Source organism: Dinoponera quadriceps, unplaced genomic scaffold (genome assembly GCF_001313825.1).
Source record: "Dinoponera quadriceps isolate SergipeBrazil2010 unplaced genomic scaffold, ASM131382v1 scaffold113, whole genome shotgun sequence".
Classification (NCBI taxonomy): domain Eukaryota; kingdom Metazoa; phylum Arthropoda; class Insecta; order Hymenoptera; family Formicidae; genus Dinoponera; species Dinoponera quadriceps.
The window spans coordinates 2915585-2941736 of record NW_014554899.1 but is presented as its reverse complement, the minus strand read 5'-3'; the positions used below and the strand labels follow the sequence as shown (position 1 = coordinate 2941736).

Sequence of the window (26152 nt, the reverse complement as noted above, 5' to 3'; positions counted from 1 at the left end):
TTATATCATATTAAAAAAATATCCTTATCCTTATAGCTTGTTCTGATGGGATTTAAAACTGTTGGCTATTGAGTCTGCATATGAATTACGTCAAATGCGACATACGATTGTATGCATATATGAATATGTGTATATATTTCCTCTACAAGACGCGTTACGTAATGCCAATGAATGTTTCACTGGTCGAAATCAACGAAGCATAAGACGAAAAAGTTAAGTGGAGCTATTTCTATCGAACATTAGTAAATGCTTTGTAAATGATCGATATAGCCCTGTTTTATTGATTGAATCAGTGACATTTTCCCTGATTCGATTTAAGAGAGAGCAGAGCTTCCTTTCTTTCAGTTTTTAAATGTTAATCTTGTTACCTGCTTCATCGGCAGTAATCATTTCTACAGACATCTTTGGGCAGAGAGAATAATCGTTACAAGTTCGTCTTCAGAGGCTCGGCATAAAATTTCAAGGAGAATATGAACGACCTGTGTCTTGATCTGTATTTCTCGTTGCAAAAATAAGAAGGCGCTCAGAAAGACGAGGCGAGTATCGAATGACCGGCCAGAACTTTTGCTGCGAGCTGTAGGCAGGGGCAATCAATGCTATGTAGAACGGAAAGTGACAGCAGCGAGCTCTCTCACTCCTGCGCCATCTGAAAAGCGCAAGTCGAGCTGCAAATCCTGCTACCTGCTTCCCTGATGACCTGCTTCGACGTTCAGCTCAGTGTTGCGCGTGACGTTGCGACGCGCGTTCGGAGGGACGGTTCGGGCAGATCGCTCGTAATTCGCGAGCCAAGTTATGATTCATCAAAAATACGCGGCACATTGGAAACACGACGACGCACTCTCGTGAGCGCGTTTCGAACGCACTTTTTACGAGCGATTAATAATTTTCGACGAGCGATTAGCGCCGAACGGTGTTGGTAACTCGGACCATACCGGCTGTTTCGTTTCTGAGTTGGCGAACGTGTCACCTCGTGAAACGTGTATTTGTTAGCGGAGACGTGTAAGGTCCAACTAAGTGGTCGTGCGCGCGAGCCGGGAGAACGGGAGCACCTGCGGCTGAAACAGTGCTCCGAAACGCGCCCGTCGACGTCACAATGGTGAGCTGAGAGGTGACACGTACGGGCAATGGCGAAAAACGCGAGAGGCTGCGAGACGGTGCCCATGATTCTGGTATGCGAACACTGCGCTAACCAGACGTTCAAGCAAATCCAAGACTTCGTTAGGTGGGTCCATCTGTCTAACACGTCTGTCCGGCTACCGTGCTCCGTTTCGTCGCGTGAGCGCACCCCGTTCCCCTCTGTCGTCGACGAATTTTCGCGTCACGCTACAAAATTGTCGGCCCGGCCTTCCGCATCGGTCGGTTTGATAACGAACAATTGGCGAAATGGAATTAAAAAAAAAAAAAGAGGAACGGACAAGAAGCACACTGCACTTATCGCTCTAATTGATGTCTCTAATTGTTGTATGACGGTGCGCTGTTTCGCAAATTGTTTCAGGCATTTGAGAGACCAACATTGTTCCAGAGAAGGTGGGTCCTTCGTGTGCCTCTATGGCTATAATGGAGTGTGCACCAGTCTTCCTGTGGAAGGTGTTTCCGACAAGGATTATATAGCACACGCCACCAAGCACGCAGCGATGCAGCAGCAACGGAAAAGCAATGGCCAGTTATCGGAGGCCGGCTCGTCGTGGACGGTGTATTCAGCCGCGCAAAATCTACCAGCTGTTCTCAACGATCCCTTCAAGGGAAAGCAGAGCAATTTCCTCACTCGCACCTGGGGAGATGGGTTTATCGAGAAGGTGGATATTCCAAAGAGTCCGTATCTGCCTGAGGTCACGATGCAGCATTTTGAAATGTATTTGAAAAAGATTGCAAGGGTAATTGTCAACGTAGTTGTACTTCCTCAATGGATGGATATCTTTGATACATGCCGAGTTGAAATTTTGGTCTTATGTTAAGTCTATTTGGTTCTGCATTAAATCTTCAAATGGAGGAAATGGAAATAATCTCCCATTAGTAGTATCAAAGAACATGATAGAAGACTTAATGTTGAACTAAATAGACTTAATATAGAACTCGGAATATCGTTATGTATTTACGTTTGCCCTGATAGTGTGTGATGACTCATACTTTGCATTTCTTCTTCCAGAGATATCGGAAACATTCGCGGATGAACTCAAATGCGAATAGGCCAACTACTCCGAATGAGCTACTTCAAAATTTTCCAAATCTTAGGAAAGTGAAATCACTAGGTAATGCTTTTCCTCGATGTTTGACGTATGTAGGGGATAATCGAGAAAAAGTAATGATAGATCTCTATTTATGTCTCATTGTTATCGCTTTAGCTAAGTTTGTTCTTTCTATTTATTCGGAGTTATCGAACAGAGCGCATGATATCATTTAAAAACTGCAACATATTTTTCGCTTCAGATCGTCTGCAATTCGATTTAGCTAGTATTCCAAAGATCTTCTTAGTGCCGAGTTTAGATCTTTCGCAAAAAGACAACTTTGACGCTGTGTTTCCATTTGCGAAAGACGGTCTGTTAGCTGAGGAATGCAACATTGTTATGCACGTGAAGCAAATGCAAGAGAAGGTACGAACTACAGAACGTAAGAAGCAGAATTTAGATCTTGTTCGTAACGTCGTATTTCTCGACCTAATTATTTGTCACGCTATAAAAATATTCATTTGACGAATATATAGCAGACGATTTTTAATTGAACATTTTTCATCTCGACGAGAGATAGTGTGCGTAAGAACCTGTGACAAAAAATTCCTTTACCTAACGCTACATGGGTTATTAATATTCAACATTTTATAAGAATTGCCATAAAATTAATATTACTTAAAATAAATCTTCAAATATATACACAGCTCAGTCACTACTTGGATATCGTGGAGGTCCGAATAGCGGAGCAAGTCGCGTCCAAATCTCAAGCCTTCTTCCATGCGATGACATCTCACGATGCCCTCATGGAACAACTCACTCAGACTATCACGGTTCTAAAAGCCCTCAGGAAAAATATTCATCAAGTCGATCAGCATCTAGTCAAGGATTCTTTAGAAATTTTACGGTAAGTTCGTAAGTAGCGTATATAAATCATTCATTCCGAAAACATGCGTTTAAGTATTTCAAGGAAACATAAAGATCCTTCTTTTGTGAAGCTTGGAACGCGCTAGGTCTAACAGATTGTTGGTTCAAGAAAAGTTGAAACTTATGGCGACCGTGCATCAAAGTCAACCCATGATACAATTATTGTTATCCACGCCGGACTACGTCGCGGCATTGGACCTCATTTCTACGACTCAAGAGATCCTCTTGCAGGAACTGAACGGAATTCACAGTTTTAGGTAAATATCCGAAAATTCCGAAAAGATCATTCAGAATTGAACATTAAACGGAAAAAAAAAATTCATCCGAGAAATCAATGATAAATATTCTCATATATATAAGTAAGAATATTTTAATCCTCTTAGATTTTATGAGAGATTGTACGAGACGGTTTAAATGAGAATATCTATTATTGTTTTAAGACTACTTATTTTTTCTGTATATGTATTTACACAATTTTTGCTCACGTTACATTCAGACACCTGAGCTCGCAATTGACCGAAATGGAGAAGCTCGTGGACAAAATGCTGTCGACGGAGTTTCAAAGATACGCGACGGCGGATTTGAACAGACCGTTGGGCGGCGAGAACACCGTTCTCGATGGCGTAAGTATCGCACACGATTTTTGCGCGCGTCGCACCTGTTACCCTTAGTTCGTAGCGAACAAACCTTCGTACCATCTCTTCCCAGTGAGATCATTTGTACGTCCTCAACGAACAGGATAAACTGGTGTCCATCATTTCCGGTCTGCTACGTCAGAAACACTTTCAATTCGTGGACACGTACAAAGAGGAAGCTGTGACTACGATAAGAGCGTTAACGAAGCAACGTGTGATCGAGGCTCTGGCGGCGAGCGATTGTTGCAGCGATCAACAAGCGGCAGCCCTCGAAGTCGGAGGTCTCTCTTTGACGGAGAGATTGAATTTACTCCACAGTACCATACAGTCCTTCACGTATCTTTTATTACGAGTTAAGGTACGCGATCTGGAAAGTCTGTACTTCTTCCTTCTTTTTCTTTGGATACGGATCACTCACGGTAAAAAAGTTTCTGTTGAAAACTGCTCGCTGAAATTTTGTGTTACTTTAACATGGGGAATGTATTAAAAAGTACACAAATATATTAAACTAACACATTCACCTTGTCAGCAAAGTCGAGGTCTTGTTGATTAATAAAATCTACGTGATAACATTTTTTACTGTGGTTATTATATTGAATTTTTAACGTTATGTCTCTAATATTGTGAATGCCTCAGCAGTCCATTTTTGAAATAAAGAGAGAGAAAGAAACTGAGACATTAACAATTTATTTGAGGTCAACGGTAAATATAAAATGTCGCTCCTCAGTCATGTCGCAAGATCAATGTTCAAAGCTACGTGATTTTTGTATAAAAATTATCGAAACTCCATCAACCGCCATTTCTCTCGACTGAACGTCCTCTCTCCGAGTGGAAACTTTCGACAGATACAGAGCGCATCCCTGTGTATACAATATATGATAATGAATGTATATTCTTCTCAGGCAGTTCACGATGTAATGAGAGACACTGCAGACTTATCGGCGGGACGTTTATGCGACGGCTCGTTCGATGAATCAGTACCTGATCGCTTACTAACTCAAGAAGAGCATACGCGAGTAACCACCAAACTCACTGATATGATTACTTCTGTATGCGATTATTGCCACGAGCGAATGGGGAATCTGCTTTCAGCGGGGACGAATGAGAAGGATAAGTTTCACAACGATAAGGACAAAGTTATCGGCGACGCGTCGCAGAGTCACAAGTCCGACGACAAAGAGTATCAAGCGTGGAACGATAAGGGCTCCTGGCTGAGCGAGAGAGCGACCACCGCTCAGGTTTGCCAATTGGCCAATATGGTCGAGGAATTTACGCACGCTTGCGAGAAACTCTGCGGCAAGCAATGCACGGCGTTACGCTCGGCGTTTAAGGTAATTATAAGGACATCATATCGAACGAGCTTTTAGGAGTGAAATCGCGGTTGTTACAGCGACGTCACTGATTTGACTCTTGAAGGCCCATTTTATTTCCCTATAATTAAAAAAAAATTCATCCCTCCGTTGTCGGTGTGCGTGATTCGCGGCGATACTCTTACAGGCGCAAGCGAGCAAATTTGTACAGCGTTTTCACAATGAACGGAAGACCAAGCTGACGCTGCTGCTGGAGTCTGAGAGATGGAAGCAGGCCGATGTGCCCTCGGAGTTTCAGTCGTTGGTGACATATGTATACGAGAAAAAGTGCTTCCCGCTGAAGATTTTCACATGCGAGGACGACACGAAGAGCGACAGCGTGGAGAACTTTATCGTCGTCGGCGACGAGAAATTCGCCGTGGTCTGCACCGCTCTGATGCTGATACAGATGATACACGAATACTGCAGGTGAGGACAGATTGGACGAAGTCTCGGGCACGAACCTCGCGGCGAATTTAACGTTTCTCTCTCCCTCTCTCTCTCTCTTTCAGAACCGGTAGTGAATTGGTCGCCTTATCCGGGACCATAGGAAGACAATTGGCCGAACTGTTGAGACATTATAACTCGCGATGTTGTCAGCTGGTTTTGGGAGCAGGCGCCATGCAAGTCGCGGGCTTGAAGACCATCACAAGTACGATTCTCGTGCTGGCGGCGCGAAGTTTGAAGCTTATATTGTGGTTCATGCCCTTCGTCAAGGCGCATTTCCAAGGTAACGCAATGTTACCACTTCGTCGTTTTTTCCTAAAACGAAATCATCATGTAGCTAGAATCCCGAGTCGAAATTTTAGTTCTACATTGTTTTCCAAAGGTCTTCTATTATGCTCTTTGTTACAAATGAGAGATGAGGAATTTCCCCAGTCGAAATTTCAGTTTTATATTAAATTTATTTAGTTCTACATTAAGCCTTCTATTGTTCTCCCTTTGGTACTACGAGTGGAAAGTTATTTCCGTTTTCTCCATCTGACTTAACGAATACTTAATGTAAAATTAAGTAAACTTGATTTTACACCAGGAGCAAAATTTCGTCTTGGGATGCTTCGGAGCATCCAACGAACCTTGTCTTTTATTTAATCCATGTGAACATAAATTGGACACGGACGGTTTTATTTCGTGTTAAATGCAATTAATTTCTAAATCGCGATTATATTATTGCGCATTTAATACGCAGCGCTGATGGAGCAAAATCCGAGCCGGGGACTCATTGGCACGTCCGGTATGAGCGGCGGGGTGGCTTTATTGGACAGCGTTGAGAGGGATATTCGAGCGCACGTGCGAGAGATCGAGGGGAAGATTCTCACCATCGTGGACAATTTATTAGGCGGCCAAATATCCAAGTGGACTGCGAGACCGCCGGTGCCATCGAAGTCTTTCAGAAATATTTCTAGGTAAATAACATGTTGCGAGGAAGGAAGGATGTCATCGGTTACTCGAGGATCGACGACATCTTCTGTAACAAATCCCCTTTCATCCTCTGCTCACAGTTATCTAATGAAGCTTCACGAAGCCGTCTCCGGAATTTTGCCTACTGTCGAAGTACAATCGCTTTACCGCACGGTGAATACGTCCTTCAAGGAGAAGCTTAGGGAGCAACTGGTGAAAATGAACATCGTGAACAACGGCGGGCCGCAGCACGGCGTGGTCACGTCCGAGCTCACGTTCTACCTGGAAGCCTTAAGGAAACTAAAAGTACTACCGAGCGAAGAGCTAAATGACAATTGGATGAGCGACATATGGACTAGATAACATGCAGAGCGAGTGATATACTGCATCATAGAAGCAATGAAGTACTATAGGAAAAGGTGACTAATCCGTAAACACTCGTCTTCCTTTGTATTACTCATCGCATCCGAAACACGAAACCCACGATATTCACGTCCATCGTCCGATCGTCTCCGACGGCGAGACTTCGCGCAGGGAGTAGCTCGCGGTTGAATTTATGATTTCTTTTTTTTTTCCAGATTAGTTTCATCGCCTCACGGTGCGATCGCTCGTGTGATCGTCGTCGATGAACGTTACACGTGCTACACGCTAACAAATCGCGAAATGCAGTTTCGTTAGTCCGATCGAACGTGAGGTGATCGACGGCAGGCGTGGTGTGTTTCTGTGAGATAGAATATGTTCAGTATCTATATGAAAAAGGGAATTTTACAAACACTGATTATTGTTGAACTCGCGTTAATTCTGACAACGTCGATTGCATTACTTAACTGATCACATCGCTTAATTGTTTTTGATCCACCGGACATATTTTTTTCGAGGTGTTACGGCCGACAAATTTTAGGACACATCGGATGACCCATCTCTCGAGTATTTTCGCTAACCATAGTGTTCAAACGAAGTGTTGCTACGAAGTATACATGAACTATATCGTAGAGATGTCCGTAGGTATTTTGTGAAAGTATTATTTTCTAACACAGGCTGCGGGCGGAGAGAAGCGTCACGTTTGTTTACTTGCGAGTGAAACGTCGTCTCTTACAGATATCTCGATGTAACACGATGTTGTAGCAGGACCAAACGTACAGATTTGTAAGTTTTTTTGTATGATACCGTATTTAACAGACGCGTGCAGAACTTCTATTTCCGAGATAGTTGTACGTTCCCTCAGAAGATATTTTCTTTCTCTTTTTTCTTCGTAAGAGAAAAGTTTCAGATAATTGAGTTGTTTAGGACACAATGTATAAATCAAGAAACGGCAAATACGACTATCTTGATTGTTCATTATGCGTGTGTCGATTATAATTAATACGCAGCGAGGTAGAAGTCGACGATGAATGTTCGCGCGAATGAGATTGCGATGAAAAGGTACACGTTGCGCCGTCCTAAGAGTCATCTCTTCAGGAAGCAAGAACGTATAATTGCCATTCTTCATAACTGATATTAATGCGATTCTTATGTGCAATTGGTAATGATATTGATTGTATATGAAAGATAATGTGTTCGTAATCATGAAAAATCTTATCTAATATTCTAAAGACAGAGCGAAAAAAAAAAGGAAGCAAGGAAGGAGAGAGAAAACCACTCGCACTCGCATATATAAATTTAGAGAAACGTTTGAGTCTTATCGCGGATTGTACCGTGCATTCCATTCCTGACTTCATCTAGTCCGAATTGTACATAATATTGCGAGAGGAGGGTACGCTAATCGATTGTACTTTAATTCATAAACGAATTTGCGAATTTAGGGCGTAATGCGTCGTGTGATCCAGCGGAGACGTATTTAGCGTATTAGAATAGGGCTCTGAAACACATTTTTCACATTATGGAAGAGAAGCTGCGGGGAAGCGCTCGGAGCCGATTGTTATTACAAAAGATATCCTCCGTGGATTTCACTCTACCAAGACTGACGACCTCTCGTTAGATCATCGCGCATATGAAAGACAGAATTGAGAATTGCGTGTTACGTGTAGAAAGACTATTAATTTTTAGATATAAATTATTGTATCTTATACCATCTTGCATAATGTATTATGAACATTAACATAAAAAGAAATAACGACACTTGCAGCTGAGAATAGCGTGATGTTGTTTATTTGAACGAGAGCATCCTAATAATCGCCTACCGAACTTTGTAAGACTGGGCATTAAAAAAAGCGTCATGAGAACAGAAACTTGCAATAATTATTAACGATTACGATTATCACTCGGTGCCTGTTTCACAAACAGCTACATCGAAGACAGAATGTTCCATAATGTACGGCATTTTTCGTCGACCACTCGTACCTATCGGTAATCCACGGATCTACGATCAGGCAGGAAATAGTATGAATGGGCGCCCACATGTCGCCATGGTAACAAAGAGTAAAACATGTCCATAACCTGAAGAAGAACAGAATGGTGCGAACACGATCACGAGCCTCTGTTGCAACGCGTCTCACACGTATCGCGTCTCTCCGAGAGAATGTCTGCGGAAAATCGGTGATTAATTTATTGCGTATATAATTAATTCGTTACCTTTGTAAAGAGGAAAAAAATCATGTACTATGATAATATACACCGAATACATTGATAACGTATTAAAAATGGTTAGAAGGTTTACTGTGATAGACCGAGTATAACCTGCTAGAGAGTATCTCTTATCATTCAGCTTCGTTAATTTCATGGTGATAATCGCCGAGTGAGTGATTTTCCAAAGAAACGTAGACGCGCGATTCCTCAATAAAGATATAATTCTATAAATAAGTCGTTATATTGTGCTGTCTTTATCGCACAGCGACTATTATCTCACGAAGTTTTTCACAAAGTGCAAATCGATTATGCTGAAATTGATTTTATAGTGAGGAGTCTATGCGAGAGATTGCATTACGAATCGCTACCGAGGAAGAACACCGACGAAAGACCGATCCCAATGAGACTCACGAACGGTCCATTATTATCCTTGGCAGCAAGGGAGTTGTAAGTGACAAAATTAGGAGAGCACCGTGCCTTCTCGCTGCTTGCACTTTGCGTTTCCGATTGCGTTTCTAGGGTAAGACAACGATGGTGTATCGATTTCTCGAAAAGGAGGAAAGGCCGAAGCCGACCATTGCAATGGATTATTCGTTCGGCCGTAAAACTGTGAAAAGTCTAGTAAGTGATATGCGATCTTCGCTTATCGACTGAGACATATTTATAGAATTCACGTTTCATTCAGAGATGACCGTAAGGGTCACTGCACACAGAAAACGTAATCAGTAAGCCCTTGTCTACAATCTTGCTTTAGGATACAAGCAAATTGACCAATCATAGTCGTTTATCAGAAAAATAATCGACCGTGGTTTGGTCAATTTGCTTACGGTTTACATCTTAAAGCAAAGTTGCAAATAAAAGCTAAGACGTAAGAAGTAAGTAAATTGACCAATCACAGTCGGCTATTCTTCGACCGTAAGAAAAATTAATCTACAGCGACTGGTCAGTTTTCTTACCGTTTTATTGCTTACGTTTTTGTGCACATCATGGTCCTAACTTTCCTATAAAAGCGATTTATTTGCGCGTGCTCTTGAAACGATCCGGCGACAACGGCTGTGTAATTAATTGAACGTAATTACGGCATAATGTCGTGCGGTTCATTTTATCCCGAGGCTTTCGCTAAACCGGTATCGAATTAAAGTTATAAATAGCAATAATGCGCTACCGCAGGTGAAGAATATAGTGCACGTGTGGGAAGTGGGTCACTTGGCTTCTTCTTTGGTGTCGGTCGCAATGACGGGATCCACGCTAACGCATTCTCCTCATCACACTGTGTTACTGATGATGTTGGATTTATCACGGCCGGGCGAGCTGTGGGCTTCCTTCGAGGAGACCATTTCCGTGATACGAAGCGGCCTGAAGATGAGTTACGACGCGGAGACTGTCCAGAAATTGCGGGAAAGAAGGATAACGGATAAGAAGAAGGACGTGGAACGCGGAGTCGATCCGGTTCCGATGAAGATATGCATCGTGGGCGGACGATACGATGAATTTAAGGTATGTTAATGTTTCGGGGTTCAGTGTGCCTTGATATATAGGATATACCAGGAGCTACCTCCTGCGGGGAATGGTAAACATTTTACAATTTACAGCGCAATGAGTAGCATAAATTTCAGAGACCCGCCCGTTCCTCACTGTATTAATTCGTGCGATAGGAATTCGACTTGGGTAAGAAGGAATTTATCGGCAAGACACTGAGGGCAATGGCTCACAACTTGGGCGCGAGTCTTTACTATTATTCATCCAAAGACAAGGTCCTCGTGCGACGAATTAAAGATCTATTGTCTCACTATGGATTCGGCTCGCCGTTTACGTAAGTCTTTCCGTGAAATTTCGCGCGCGACGTGCGCGCATGGTTTACAGCGGGTCCTAACGCTTATCGAGCTCGCCTATATGAGATCCCTCGTGAATTATAAGCGCTATAAATTTCTGCATTGTGTCTGCACGTTCAATGAAACGCAAGGGAGGAAAAATGCACCGATTATGAGAAGCCATTGATGATGCCGGCGGGCGCGGATTCATTCGGACGGATCGATTTGCAATTCCCCCAAACGAGACCGTCGGCTATTTTAGACACCGTCAAGCAGATCTACGTGTCCCGCATGCCGCAAGTGTCGAAGAGCGACGAGGGCACTCTGGAGGACCCCAGCAACGACCCCAACTTCAACGAACCGATCATCGACAGGCTGAGGACGCAGCGGGAAGAGGTAATTATTTTCTTTATTCGTTACACGTTGTTCGATTGTGTTAATGAATTTTAGTTAATTCACGAGCGATTAGTGGAAGCGTCGATTAGCTTTAAACGATACATCGAAACTGAAAGGACCCTTTCCTCTTCAGGAGAGCAGCGTGCTGCTGAACGACATGATGGAGGGCCGCATGCCGAAAATTCCTGTGCCCGATCCGTTCTAGAAGGTGCATTCTCGCATTTTTCGACACGTGTTTGTTGTATTCTTAAAAGGAGAATTCTTGAAAGAACAGGGGCGAAAAACCGCCGCAGTTTGACAGGTCGATTCGTTGTGAGCGATAATACGTGAAATTAAAACAAAGGACAGGTCGAGCGCGATTATCCCGTTAAAGTGGCGCATAAGTCTCATTAAATGTTGAAAGGAATACAGCGGAGAAAATGTACATAGAATATATACGTAATAAACTCTTCGCTACGGCAAATTATTCGGGCCATTTTCGTTAAAATCCACATCCACAGGCGACTTTGTAATTTCCTCTCGTGGTTCTTTCTTCGTCGTACCAAGAAGCCGTATTACATTCCACCCTACGGCAAATATAGAGATTAGAGAGCAGAATAAAAAGAGACGGGGAGAAAGAAAGACCCTTCGCTAGCTCAGCTTCCTGAGTGAGGTAAGCTGATAAGGAAGGATTTGTAATACCTTACTTTAAGGATGACGGCAATGTGTTAAAGAAAGCGCACTGGTGCTTTGTAATACTTGATCGTGCTCTGAGATACATTTGATCATAACCAAATGGCGGCGGAAAATATAAGGATAATAATATGTCACCATATCACCAAGAAGAAAATTTACTAAAAATGAAAATACAATACTGCAGATTGTGGGTTTTCTTTTGTAAACCGTCTGGATCGCTATTTTCTTCACACACAGTTATTTCTATTTCAAAATCCCACTTTTCACAAATCGGCTTCCCATTGTAATTTTACCCGAGCGTTATCGCAAAAAAAAAAACCCCTCCCACGAGTAATCAACAAGCCCGGGGTGTCCGAGGAACCGGGTCCGCTCCTGGCGCGCTCGCGCGATCTCCCTTTTCTTCCCACGGAGAAGCCACGTCTCTCTTTCTCGCCCACACGCGACAGCCGATAGGAGAATGGTTGCGACCTGCACCCCCGCACCGTCGTGATAAGAGGCGCGCGCGCGTTCACCCATCGCGAATGGAAGCGCATGCGTGTCTGCCGCTCCGGTCGCTCCCGATACGCAGAGAGAAGGAGCGTTTACGAAAACGGGGCTCCGACTGGGGGGGGTCTCGCCGCGAAGAGCTCTCTCGCTCCCTCGCCGCCGTTTCCTCAGTGAAAATGCCGCCGCGATAGAGAGCCGCGCGTGCCGTGTGCTCTCCTCGGGCTCTCGTCGCGTTCCCGTGACAAGAGCAGGCTCTCTTATCAGAGACTCTCTCTCGCGAGAGACGACACCTCACGCGTTCCGTATTTCGCCCGCGACTCTCTTCCCCCCCCACCCCCCGCTACCTGAGTGAGTGTGTGCGTGTCTCTCTCTCCTTTCTCCGCAAAGTTTCCTTCTTCCGTCCGTCGGTCTCGCGCTCTCCTTCCCGCTCTTCTTTATTTCCCTTATCACCGCCCCCCTTTCCCACCCTTATCCGCGCGCACCGCACGCTTTGACAGTCCGCGAGTGTCGCGGACCGAATCGTGGCCGCGAATTTTGGACGCCGTTTACGGAGAACCGGCGGGCGCGCAGGTGTACGCAGGTGAGTCGTGAGACAAGCAGCACCTTCCTCGACATGACAGAGAGAAAAAGAGAGACGATGACGCAGCGTGATTCGTTGCGGAGTGTTGAACGATTCTCTCTCATCGGCGAACGAAGCGAAAATCGTAGCCGGGAACACGAAGGACGCGCGCGCGCGCGCGCGCTCTCGTGCGCTTCGCATCGGGCGACCCATTTACCTGCGACGCGCATCGCGATCGTCGTCATCGGGTCGCATCCTCTGCCCTCTTCGCCTCGCGCTACCCTCCTCGCCGTTATCGATTCCGGTATGAACGCGCCCTCCGCGGGACAGGTATCTCGCGCGCGCTGCCTCTCACGCACCCGCGACTTCCTCCTCCGCGCACGACTCTCGAATCTCGCGTGCGATCCAGTGCCGCGTGCGCCGATCAATGACATTTGAGCGCGCGTGCACGCGAGATTCATGCAATACACGCGGCGACCGCGCGCGAGATCGCGCCCGCCTCGCCATTACCTCCGCATTCCCCGTGAATTTCGTTTCGATCGCCGGCTGGATCCTCCCTTCCGCGTGTCCTCCGACCGACGTTGACGCAGGAGTTCCTCGGGATGGCGACCCTGCGGGATCGCATTTCGTTTAGTGCTGTCAATTTTCACCTTCCGGCTATCCGAGCCTTTCACGAACCGAATGTAAATCATTTCCGACGTTATCAAGGTAGAGGTGTCAATGTCTGGCCACGTACCTGACGTACTGCGAACATTCTTCTTGTTTTGGCCTTTAAGTGTGAACGTTTAATTGTTAAACCACAATCATTTGCGTATATTCGATATATGTGTAATATATTCTGTGTCGGAAGCTTGAATATTCGTATTGAATATTCGTATTTAAAGTCGAAAACAACAAGAAAGTCCGGAGTTAGGTACGTCTCCAGGCATTGGCACATGTTACCTTACATGTTTTGACGTTGAGAAAAAATTCTTTCGCAAATGAGAAAATATATATTTTAAATAATATACATTAAGTAATTAATATACATTTTACAGTCGAAATTGACAGCATTAACTTTTGTCCTGACACGTCTAAAATGTTAATGTCTGAAAGCTGCCTAAAATCTCAGTGTGGTTTTTCGTCGTCATGACTTGCTGTAGAAAAATCGGACGATGCTTTTGCGAACCTTGAAAACGACCTCTGTGACAGTTGAATTGGCATCACGCTTGGCATTAATTGCGTGCATAATTGGGGCTCCTCAATTATCGCTGGTATCATTTCGCAAAGAGCTTAAAGCAGATAGTGTAATCAACGAGCGACGTATATCGCGTTTAGTAGATAACATTAGACTCTTAATGTTATTGTTTCCTTTTTTTTTTCGTGAATCCTGATTGGACGCCGATGAGGACGCGAACGAAAAGTTTCGAAGACAGTTCTCGCGTCTCGAACCATACCAAGACTTCTTAACGACGTTCGAAGCAGGTTTTAAATATAACGTCACGCCTCGTCTGCCAGGGCTAAATCAAGCGGCAAGTTGCACGCCGTCTTCTTAATTTTTAACTTTTAGTTCCGGCGATTATTGATCGAGCCGCCGCTCGATTGAGTTCTAGGAACGTGCTAGCGTAGGAGACACCTTTTATAAATGCAAGAATTTTCGATCTTTTTCCATTCGTCATGAAAGTGCCATTATCGCTAGGTCAGTCAAGTTCGCGACAAGTTCGCGATAACATTTGACAGCCTGTATGAAGAGATATGTATCACCTGTCGACATCTTGATGCTGGCTGATCGCCGCTCGTCTCCGCACGCGTTTATCTGACAACTCATGCACTCTCTCTCTCTCTCTCCTTCTCGCCTATTCGCGATATTCTTCGCGAATTCTCTCCTTCCGAATAGCAGGATCGTACGAGAACGGCTTAAGAAAATTATCTCCCGCTCCGCGCCCATTTCTGTGATTACAGTAGACACAAACTCGCATTCGTCACGGTAATCATCGTTTCCCGTAACGAGCGGGTTTCGTGACTTCGCGCGGATGGGTATAAAAATACAACCGTCTCTTGATGTTTACGCGAACGTGTCGGGATCACGTAGAGATACGGGCACACAGTTGCGTGTCTGTCGTTACGATTTCGGACGCAGACACCTCCTCACGATCACGCAGTCCTCGCCTTTCGTCGCGTCCACGAGGCGCGTCGCGACGCGTGCACGTCGGACGCCTTCATTAATTATTTCGAACAACGCGCCTTGATCGATTCGTGGAACCGTCGTACGCAGTTCGATCCGCTCCCCTAAAAAACCGTGCGATCGCTGTTATTCGCAAGTGGGTTATTCGAAAGTGACAGTCCGAGGAACGGCGATCGCCATTTCTCGCACGGGCAGTCAAACGTTAAATCCCTCGACGGAACGTTAAACAATTATTCGCGCAGACAGCCTTCGTTACATTAGCACTTCAGCTACCGGTAAGAAAAAGTGTTAGCATTCTGTAGATAGTACAGAATAAATTTCTACTTCTGACTTCACAGTCTAATTTCACAGTCATGACTTTTCAAAAGCTTGTCAATAGGCTTCCGGGCGGTAAAGCATCAGTTGAGCGACAATTTCATTCCTTCTGGTAGACAATACCCCGCATCGAAGACGTCTGTAAATGCAAAGTAAGTCGTACTAGCCGTGGCGAAGTCCAGATCGTGCCTGAAGTCCACTCTCTGCGTGATCATTACGTCGCTAAGTATCGGGACACTACTTTAATGATGAAAATCGCCGCTAACGACGTGTTTTCACCATCGTGCGTCACCGTGGCACACCGAAGCCGCACGGTTTTGTATGCGGCACACAGCCCGAGGTCACTCTTAATGCCGCACTCTCCGTATAATTCGCGATTAACCTTTCGACAACAACTCGATCGACTTTGTTCGGGCTCCGGAGAGTCATCGAGCGGAATAGTGCGCGCGATCGTATCGACCGCCGCTTTCAATGGGCGATCCGATCTTGAACCCGCGCCTGCCCTCTGCGCCGGACGATCTTTCATTCCGGGATGGGTTGAGTTCCCGTCGGGATATTTTACATTTTCACGAGGACACGACGGACGATCTCCTCGCGCATCTCCGCCTCGTTTCCTCCTCCTCGTTTTTAGCCGTCGATTTTTACACAGCCGCAAAACTTCGCGGTCAGTCCCGTCGACCTTGATCCCGCCGTGCGGCTCTTCGTGTCGCCGAGTATACTTTTAATTCCTATCTGAAAGCGCCAACGTTCCGACGCGCGGCAACTTCTACCTCTAAGCCCCTTTTAAAATCGAGATATCCCGCAGCGACTTTCGTTTCAACGCGCTCTCCTTTCGCTTTCCAAAGAATTCCGATTATATCGGAAGCGTTCCTCAGGTGATTGTTAAATGCGCGAGCTATGCGTAACGTTGAACGTATAGTCAGTCACGAAAAGGTTGCAGCAAACATTTTTTTTTTATAAGTTTTTGAAACGCATCCCGTGTCCATTAGGAGAATTTGTTTTTAGTAATTCTCAGGAGATACGTTTTCCTCCTGGATACAAGATGCGTTGCAAAACTCATCGAAAACAATTGTTGCAACTTTTAATTTGCCGACTGTCTATGTATGTGTGTGTGTGTGTGTGTGTATGTGTAGGAACCATGTACAAGGATAATAGAGGACTTTTACAAGCAAAACAATTTCGCAATGCATTTATATACGATTTAGACTCGTTCATTGATGATCTTTCGATGGGAATATCCAATCACCCTTGAACGTCGCGGATTTCGATCGGCAATTAATTAGATGTACGAAATTAATTACGAATTCGTCCGTTCGATCGGGTAGTTTTCAGTTGTGGTTTGAATTAAATCACGAAGCGGCCGTAGAATTAAAGTCCGAACGGATTCGTGGCATAACGGCGCAAAACGAATCCGTCTGCTGCTTCTCACGTCTCGATTCGTGTCCTTGTCCCCCTTTCGCTAGGTCCACGAAGGACTCCGGTGATCCCCGTGAATTTAAGATTCCTCGACGGAGATTGCTCCGCCGCCGTGACGTCAAATTAGCCGCGCGTATATCGCTGCGAGACCAGGAGTCGTTTCGGTTCTCCTGCCGACTATCGATCGCAGGTGGAACCGTGCGCCGGTGCGCGATTATGAGCGTGCAGCCACGTCCGTGTGAGGGTCGAAGTCAACAAATGTGCGAGGCTCACCACATGGAAAGTGCGGACACAAGGGGGAAACGTGGATACGTACCTGACGGGACCAGGCTACCAGGTCGCACGCCAATGCGGTATTTGCCTGGACATCGGCTCTTTCCACATGCCCTGGCCACAATTATTAACCCTTGCCGTAATACTAAATAACAGAGTGTCACCGACAAGCCCGAAATTCCGCCCTATTATCGTCCCGCTTCAAACGAAAATCGCGCTGGGTAATTGCGCGTGAGACTTGCGGCCAAGCGGGACAATGGAGTGAGTCTATAACCGCGGGAAATTAATAGTTAGCGTTTGATGAAATTGTGTTAATTATTGAATAAATGCTTCCTCTTTCTCAACAATTTTACGACTATAACGAGGCCCGTATCAGTAATCGTTATTTAAAACTAGTCCCAAATGAGATATTCTGTTCTCTCTTTGGTAGAATCAGTGAAAATGTCACTAATTGAATCAGCGAAACAGTATTCCGATAATGTGAGTATCCACTCATTTTTAGTGGAAACTTCCACTCAGCTCTTTTCCCTAATCTAATTTTCACTGATTTCGGCTATTGAAAGATTCATTGCGAATCACTGTTACGCGTCCCGTAGCAGAAATATATATACATGCGGGAAAAAAGTAGTCTAAATCAAGAATATATATTCTCATATATAAATAAAAGTGTTATAATTTTCTTATAAGATTTTTAGTCTTGATTGCATTTATATTGATGTATTACTTGCACTTAATTCAAGACTAAAAATTTTCTAAGAACATTATAACATTCTTACTTATATATGAAAATATTTGTCATTGATTTAAAACTACATTTTTCTGCGTATATATCATACATTCAATCATGTCGTGTTTGGCGTAATTCGTATGGCAGACTTAAGAGCCAAAGGTTTCGGGTTCTCGAGTTCTGTCAGGATAAGTGTGTTTTTCAAATACGATATAAATTAAGTCAATTAAACAGAAGAATATTTCAGGCAAAATCACCGACAATACCTTAAGAGTGTGATAAAGTGAGTAAAAAAGATATAATAAGTCACCCTTTTACTGTTTCTGCAGTTAGATTTCTGCTGTTTCCGCAGTTAGATTTCTCCAACGGAAACAGTTATTGCTATTAACAGACTTCCGCAGCGAAATTTTACCGATTTGCAGTGCTATGCTTATAACTCCGGCCACTAATGACCGTCGACTGCTTCTTACTGATAAAACACACTTCAGAGAGAAGTGAGATACTCTGATCTTAAATACAGAATTGGAACATGAATTTTTCAGCTGAGCGACTTTCCGTCGAGCGATCGCAGATGTAACACGTCTATATCGTACATATCGTAAGATCTGACTGAGAAATTCAGATCCGAATATACATCTCACGCGAGACAAGTTTCAAATAACGGCTATTAACACGGACTTAAGCATCGTCGTTGAAAACTCATGGCATAACTCAATTTACCCACGTACACCGGCGGACCTCGTACTGAAATTTCTCCTCCGTAATATCCGCGCGCTTATCGCACGAATATCCGCGATCACGCGACACTTTCTATGACGCGCTTATTACACGCGCCTACCGGGAAATGATGCATTTGCATGCACCGCAGGATTGTGAGAGAGTACGTGCGCCTTCGTCTGAAGCCGAGTCTCGCCGTGTCATTAAGCAAGATGTCCTCCCACGCGCCACCGGGAGGATAGATGTGCGCATTTCTTCCTCTCGGACGAGAGTCGCGGTGAGGGAAGGGAACTGCTTGCGATGGTTACGAAAGGAAGGTTCTCCGGATCTGACCGAAGATGGTAGCGAGGAAGGGCGTTATCTGCCGCCGCGTTCGCAAGTTAACCGGCGTTCTTACGCCGCGTCGTCCAAGGTTGCCCTCCTCTTTATCGCGTTAGCTTTCGTGCGCGCGTTCCTGCCCGATTAAGTTCCTCCCGATCCGACTTTCCTCGTGGCGAACGTCATCGCGATATCTCTCCGGCGACGCTAGATGATAACTCGCCGCAGAAGCGGAGGAACGTTAGCGGTGCGAGAATGTCTCGCCGGAAATAGCGTGTCGACATCACTGTGTGTGTATGTGTGTTACGGTGTTGCGGCGTATGTACTATAAGAATACCTTAACATTTCGCCCCCGTTCGTAAATTTAAATTTGCGATATTTATGCACTGTTCATTTTTTTAATGCCACGTTATTCACAGGGCTGTTGCGCGAGCGAAGATTTAATTACCCCCGATGTTCGAATTAGCTCGTTGAATTTGTCGCGCGTCGTCTCGCGTGCATTTTTACGGAAAAATTACGTTCGCCATTGAACGTGCGTATCTCTCTCATTTTCTCTCTCTCTCTCTCTCTCTCTCCCCCTCCTCTTTTCTTTTTTACTAGAAAATTACATTCCATCGAACCGGTGATTTTTACATAACGAGACTGCGAAAGGAGAGCCCGAGATTGTCCAATACCGATGTCGATTATTTCGACGCGTTTTTGCATACGAATCGACGGTGCGCCGGCGTTCTCCGCGCGAACGAAGGCACGTTCCGGCACGTGGCGACCGGCACAATTATGTTCCATAACGAAGCAAACGCTCGTTACGCCACGAACAATTGGTTCGTTGTCCTAGGCGAGAGCCGAAGAGCGTGAAGCGTGCCCTCGAAGGGCTCAGGGGAGCGCGCCGCGTTCGTTCAAAGAAACGTGGTTGTGAGTTCGCAGCTCTCGCAGGGATTAAATCGCAGGATTACATCGTCCGTCCAAGCTGCTGCCGTGCTGCCGAGATTTGTTTTAAACAGTCCGCCGGCGCGTCTTTCCCACGACTGGCAGGTTTCACATCAATTTCGCGACACCCTTTCTCGAAGAGTACAATCCTACATAAGCGAAGCGAATTTATTTGGAACGCGGAAAGAAAGCTTAGCCGCACGATGCTCGTACGTTTGTCTAGGATCGTGTCCGCCTGTACGTTTCACATTACTCACGTGACACTCGATTAGCTTTGCTAACGATAAAGCGCACACACACAAAATAAATGTGCTTCTCTCTCTCTCTCTCATTCTCTTTCTCGACGATAGTATGACAAGAAATCTCCGAATGAAACAGAGCGTGATGACGGGTGATACGTAGCAGCACTTTGCGATGTTCCGTACGAAATCGCTATACGCATGGCTGGAGCCCTTCCTCGGTGTGTCTCAGGTTTACATTTACGCGCGGGCACTCCCTCCTCTCTGTAATTTAAGTTCGAATATTATCCGGTCGGCGAGATCGGAGTGATTTGAATTCGACTATCGTCATCGACATCGTCAGCATCGACTTCTACCGGCTGTGTCGTCGACAACGTGTCTCATTCCTGTCAACAGTCAATATTTATGCGACAGTTACGACAATCGCGTGTAGCGTAACTCGTCGCACAACTCCAATTCCTGTTTCTAGAAATGAAAGTTTGTACTCTCGTCGCTAATTTGTTGTCTGAAACGCGCGGGGTTTCGCGGGAAACGCCAATTCGACGAAAACTGTGGGGATTTATGGAATTTTGGAAAGCGCTCGTTTTACGCGGCGCCGAAATCGACGTGTTCGATCTGGAGGCGCTTTATCGTTCGTATTTTATTCATTCGCACACTTATCACGTCGTTATCTTCCGACGTCATCGTCGAGGCGATGCTTCCGATCAAAAAGATACAATGATATCACACAGGTACGCAGATACGGTGTCACAAGAACGAAAATACGCTGATAACGGCGGAGGAAATGTATGCCCTCATTATTAAGCATCTAAATAACATACGAACAGAAGAGAACACGCTGTTAGTCGTGCCGCCTTTTTAGCAACGATAAAAAAACGCTTATCTTTCATTTCGAAAATAATTCAAGATGATTTTGGCGGCAACGGCCAGCTTCCTCCGCAATTGCGACGGCGAGTGCGAGCGGCTCCATTGTTTAGCGCGGGGTCTGCCAAATTTTTTCACGACCCACTACCGAATTCGGACCCATACTTTGAGAATTTCTCTGGTTTAGAAGATTCCGAAGATAACGAATATTCCGTGCTTCGTTCGCTTTTGCCACACGCGTTCCGATCGCCGATGATAATTATGTCTTCGCCGCGTCATTAAGTTCTCATTTTCTTTTTTTCCATTCTTTTTTCTCATTCCGCCCGAAAGAACCTGACTAGTCCGGTTTAGCTGAGTTAATACATTTTTTCTTCGCACCGGTCGTAAAGTCGCTTATTTGCACGTTGACGAGGCCTGATACCGGTGGTTAAGTGGAAAACAGAACACGATTCTTCGCGTTGGAGAGACCCCCTCTCTTCTCCTCTCTCTCTCTCTCTTTCTCTCGTTAGCTCTTCGAAACGGTGTATCGGTAGGCGCACCGGACGGTGCGCTCGCGTTATAATTCCAGAGCCACGTCGGCCGCGACGCGATGCAGTATCTCCGTTTACACGTGATATTTATTTTGCGGTCGTGTTCCGTACACCTCACCGCGGCAAAAGGCGCGCGCGCGGTTCTCCGCGGCGCGTTGCAATGCAGGCGCGGGCCGCGGTCGGTATCAATGTCTCGCTAGGAAACGGCACCGGCTAGTGAATGGACGCAAGCTCCGCGGCAGTCAGATCTAAACGGGGAATATAATATTTTCATCGGAGAGATCGCGATTTTTCTTCGGCCGCTTTCGCGGCGGCGGACGCGTTCGCCGGAGCCATTGTTCGAAGGTGTTCGAATGACCGACGCGAGCGCGAGGAAGCGTAAACTCGTAAACGTCTCACGTGGGCTCCAGGCATGGCGGGACTGCACGTGTCGCGGGCGTACAACGATGCTCGCTCGCGAGTCTTTTCCATTGACTTCGTTATCGTTTTCACGGAGAGGCGGGCAAAGCATCCTTCCGCGCCTTTCTCGCACCCTTCGTCACCCGAGTCTCGCGGAAAATAACGGACTTCTCCAGGACGACGTACCGTGTACGTCGATACCGTACCGTATACGCGCTACTACCGTTCATTCGTGCTCAAGTGTTTACATGCTCGCGCGTTTATGTAGCGAGAAGCGTTCTAATATCGCTGCCTAATCGCAAGAGCGTGACGGAAACTGAACCGCCTGAATGACGGCCTTAACCTTTCGCCTCTCTCTCTCTCTCTGTCTCTTTCAATAATTTCTCAACAATAATCTCAATAACAATCATTTCTTTTCTGTAAAATCCCCGGTAAATCGTATCGGAACCATTTTGTCAGTTAACTTTTTTCTTACTCTATGTAACTACTAGAAGTTACTATTAACCCTTTGCACTCGAGGGCACAATTTGTCTTCAAACTCGAGGGCTCCGCTATGGAGACAATGCAAATAACTTTCAGTTCATAACATAAGGACAAAGACAAATCGTGAAAACTATTGTGTATAGGATATTCCGCTCTTGCTATTTGTATTTGAGTTTGAAGAGATATTTTAAATGGCTCCGCTCCGGAGCCCTCGAGTGCAAAGGGTTAAGTATTGCTCACCTCTCTTCTATGTAAATTTACTCTCCCACCTACAATTTCCTTAATATAGCTGGTGTTATTTATTAATTTTATTTACTTTGTTTCTTCACCTCACTGCTGTACACAAAATACTCAACTTTTCTTCTTATCGGTGTATTACTAACCTATATACTCGTATTTCTACTTACTGTGTTTCATTATCTCACTATTGCATGCTTACTATATTTTTAGCCGACTTATTCGGCCTCATTGTATTACTAATAGCGTTACGCAATTTATTTTGTATGCTATTACTTTTTAATCCTTAGAAGGCGTGCCATAGTATAATAATACACGCTTCTCTCTCTCTCTCTCTCTCTCTTGCGGACAGCCCGGAGTATCTCACACGCAGGTTTATCGAATTAACGATAAATCGACATGACGTGACGGCTGATAAATATACACGGAGCAGTGCGTCACATGAGTTGTCGATTTCTCCGGCTTCAACGACGAGCGCTTTCCTCCGAGAATCCTCCGAGAGTCGGATATTTCGCGCTCGGATAATGAAGGCGTTATCCTTTTTCCACGGGCGGATCGCCATATCTTAGCGCAGCGGGTTCTAAAGCTCGACGTGGCTTCTGACGCGACACGTTCTGACGTACCGCGCGGAGACGAATGCGGACGCGTATCGACACGCGCATTTAAAATGCATCGAATATTCCGCGCGGCTCCGACAAAACAGGCTCGACCTGCGACGAGTGCGCGAGCGATTCGAGTTTGATCCTCGATATCGACCGGGTGACACGACGAGGAGGCCGGCGGAGCTCTCCGTACGCCGCGGATTTCTACGGAAAATGCCGCGATACAATGGGAACGCCTTTATCCGTGAATTTATGGCGCGCAGGCAGGAAGAGCCGATGAAGAAGCTGTGTCTTGGCACGCGTCTTTCGGTTTAGCTCGAAAGAGAGAGAGAGGGAGAGAGAGAAAGAAGCACAGAGAGCAGAACGTCACTTCTTTTCTTTATGACGACCGGCGGCGTTTGACGAATGGCGCAAAAGTGTTTCACGAAGCACTGACCTTGTTGGCTCCCGATCCGGTATTACGTAAATTCACCGCTGTCTCCGCACCGGGTGTTACGCAGTAACGGCGCGCGCGCGCGCGCATCGCGAAGGAGCGTATAATGAAAACACTTGGCCACCTTCGGCCGTCCACTAAGCAGATTCATTCGCACGAAGGCCGGCCGGGTGCGCGATGAACTCGCTGGAAAGCGAGGCATTACCCGGCAAGAAAGACTCACGGCTCGTTGCGTTCGCCGAGTGCGCGACGACGACGGTGTCCGCTTCGCGGATTATCGCAAGGTCACCCGTGCTTCCTCTTTTGCATCATATCGATCCGGTCGACGGGTACGTTTGAATTAATTCGACGGTCATGATTCACGTTAGACGGCCCCGTTTTCCCCGCTGGAGGTTTCGAAATTGGCCCGGCCGCTGCTGACATCCAACGGCGTCCGGCAGTAGCAGTATGAGCGGAGCGAGTGAGCGCCTCCTGACGACCGCATTCGAACGGGGCGAAGTCGCACGCGCTTCCCGTCGTCATATCGTCGGATATATCGCTTCATTGCGATATTTTGCAAAGTGTCGGATGCTCAGAACGGGTCGAATATTTTCGTCGAAACAACTCGGACGCGCACGTCGTTCGCGTCGTGACAGCTCCGCGGGCAATCCGCTCGCGAACGCCGCGGCGTCGCGCAACAGCGGGCGGCAAATTTCCAGCGCGAATCGAGAGACGAAAACTTCCCCCTTTCGAATCTTTCTCCTTCCCGACGGGACCGTTCTTCTCGCGATGATCGAGAAAGTTTCATTAGACGTGCGAGCGAAATTGCGCGACGCTCGGGGCTGCAAACAGCGGCTTCTGCCGTTGCGGCGCCGTCTGGCAACTCGAGAAGCTTTCCCGAGGAAACTCGATCTTGTCGTGTCGAACCGCCGGGAGGAGGATCGTCTTTAAGCAGTCGTATTTTCTACCGACTCTTTCGGCAGCTTCACGCTCGCGGTGTTACTCCTCCGCGACGGTTTCACGGCGCGCACCTTTACGTCATCGCGAATAACAAACCGTCGGGAATAACACGCGCGCACTGAGAAGAAATGCAGTTTAATCAGCGGAATTCTGCTCAAATGTGCACGATGTTATTCAAGCGCAACGTTTAGTCCATTGAGTAAATTATGTAAGTTCTGTGACGAGTTATTAGTTGATTCAACGATTGCGATTTGGTCGGGAACGTATATGAACGTAACGCATTGTTGCGCCGACGCGTAATTTGTTCAATGGACGTAACATTCTTTGAACGAGGGTGACCGACGGTTTTGTTGTCGAATCAACCGCTTTTTATTCTCAGTGCGATCGCGTTACCGCACTTAAAACATCTAACTATAAATAGCGATCAGCACGTGTTCTGCTTACGGTAGCCGAAAAAGAAGGAAAGGAAACAGAGAAAGATAAAGAGACGGAAGGAAGAGAAATAACGTGGGAGTTTCGCGTTTCGTTAAAATAACTGCTGCGGATACCGTGTAAGGAAACGAAAGGATCTCTCCATGTACGTCGTCATCCTCTCTGTAAGAGGTAAATAAACTCTCTTCTGTTAATGTAAGGAGCCCTGAGTTCGTAAATATTTACAGAACATCGAATATGTCGCATTTTCGTTCGTCTCCTCGCTGTTTCCTCCGTTGCGTCGCAGCTTTCAACCGAGCTTATTTATTTATCCCTGCAATTAAAACACGACCACGATCTGTGACGCGCTCGTGGAGGTACGTTTCCTGACAAACTCGCCTCCTGGTAAATCGCGCGATACGAATTTTCGGCGAACCGTTTATCGTTCACGTTGAAAAGGGATCGCGTGAAAGTATCGGGAGACGCGCAACAAGGATACCATCTCCCTCGGAATCGAGGACTCCGGAACGCGGAGAAACGTCGCAATATTTTGCGTCACCGCGAATCCGCCGACAAAAGAGAGCGAATAAGAATCGTTCACACATAATACGACGATTGGTAAGAAATAACGTTAAAAAAACGTTACAATCTCGAGAAGTTAAGACCTGGCAGGAACTAAAAGTCGAATTGTAGGCTTTCTGTCGTATCTGCGCAAAATTACAAAACCGGCTATAGGGGACTAGTACGTTCACAAGAAAGATTTCAAAAATAGTTTAATGAGCATATATGATTTCGTCGAGTTAAAATATGGGAAAACGCAGGTAGAAGAGAGAAAGTATAGCCTAACGGCATTTTTATACAATCGATTTGGCTTCTGTTGGGCCTTAATTGCAAAAAAATATTAAATCATAAATTACGGAGTAACCCCGAGTGAATTGTCGAGATTGCGAGAAGATAATCTCTCTCATTAGATTTTCCGTATCTCTTTAAAAATAATTAACTTTAGATTAAAGTAACTTTTGACGAAATCGCAGTACAAATAATAATGTAATAAATTGCTAATATTAATTTTATATATATAACGAACATCAATTCGGGAAAACTTCAGGTACGAAGATGAAGATGAGTTAAAATCGTGTTTGCAGAAAGTACCGTTTGCATTGCGATAGAACGGATTTCGTCTGTGCTT

At 45.7% G+C, this 26152-nt stretch overlaps 3 protein-coding genes across 6 annotated transcripts in view; all 3 read left to right on the top strand.

Moving 5' to 3' along the window:
* Positions 1–733: 733 nt before the first annotated feature.
* LOC106742537 (vacuolar protein sorting-associated protein 54) lies at positions 734–9082 on the top strand. 3 transcript variants are annotated; one of them, XR_001374279.1, is made up of 14 exons: positions 734–1222; positions 1496–1874; positions 2147–2249; positions 2428–2591; positions 2873–3072; positions 3164–3349; positions 3589–3715; positions 3831–4085; positions 4630–5058; positions 5225–5505; positions 5589–5806; positions 6266–6482; positions 6579–6896; positions 7056–9082. XR_001374279.1 is itself a non-coding variant. In XM_014615586.1 (13 exons), the coding sequence occupies exons 1-13, from the start codon at positions 1125–1127 to the stop codon at positions 6838–6840; spliced, it is 2919 nt and encodes a 972-aa protein (XP_014471072.1). In that variant the 5' UTR covers positions 734–1124; the 3' UTR covers positions 6841–9082. The 3 variants fall into 3 exon arrangements, 2 of the variants coding, with proteins under 2 accessions (XP_014471072.1, XP_014471073.1); XM_014615586.1 differs by having other exon boundaries at positions 6579–9082; XM_014615587.1 differs by having other exon boundaries at positions 3831–4146; positions 4820–5058; positions 6579–9082.
* LOC106742539 (cytoplasmic dynein 2 light intermediate chain 1) lies at positions 8941–11808 on the top strand. Of its 2 annotated transcripts, none has more exons than XM_014615592.1 (7): positions 8941–9012; positions 9372–9489; positions 9562–9663; positions 10213–10539; positions 10698–10855; positions 11006–11249; positions 11383–11807. In XM_014615592.1, the coding sequence occupies exons 1-7, from the start codon at positions 8996–8998 to the stop codon at positions 11452–11454; spliced, it is 1038 nt and encodes a 345-aa protein (XP_014471078.1). In that variant the 5' UTR covers positions 8941–8995; the 3' UTR covers positions 11455–11807. The 2 variants fall into 2 exon arrangements, with proteins under 2 accessions (XP_014471078.1, XP_014471077.1); XM_014615591.1 differs by lacking the exon at positions 8941–9012 and adding an exon at positions 9116–9211 and having other exon boundaries at positions 11383–11808.
* A 752-nt stretch (positions 11809–12560) lies between these two features.
* LOC106742538 (protein numb) overlaps positions 12561–26152 on the top strand; it is a 58641-nt gene continuing 45049 nt past the window's right edge. The window contains exon 1 of the mRNA XM_014615590.1: positions 12561–12990. The gene's annotated coding sequence lies outside the window, so the exon portion shown is untranslated. The remainder of the gene's footprint in view (positions 12991–26152) is intronic.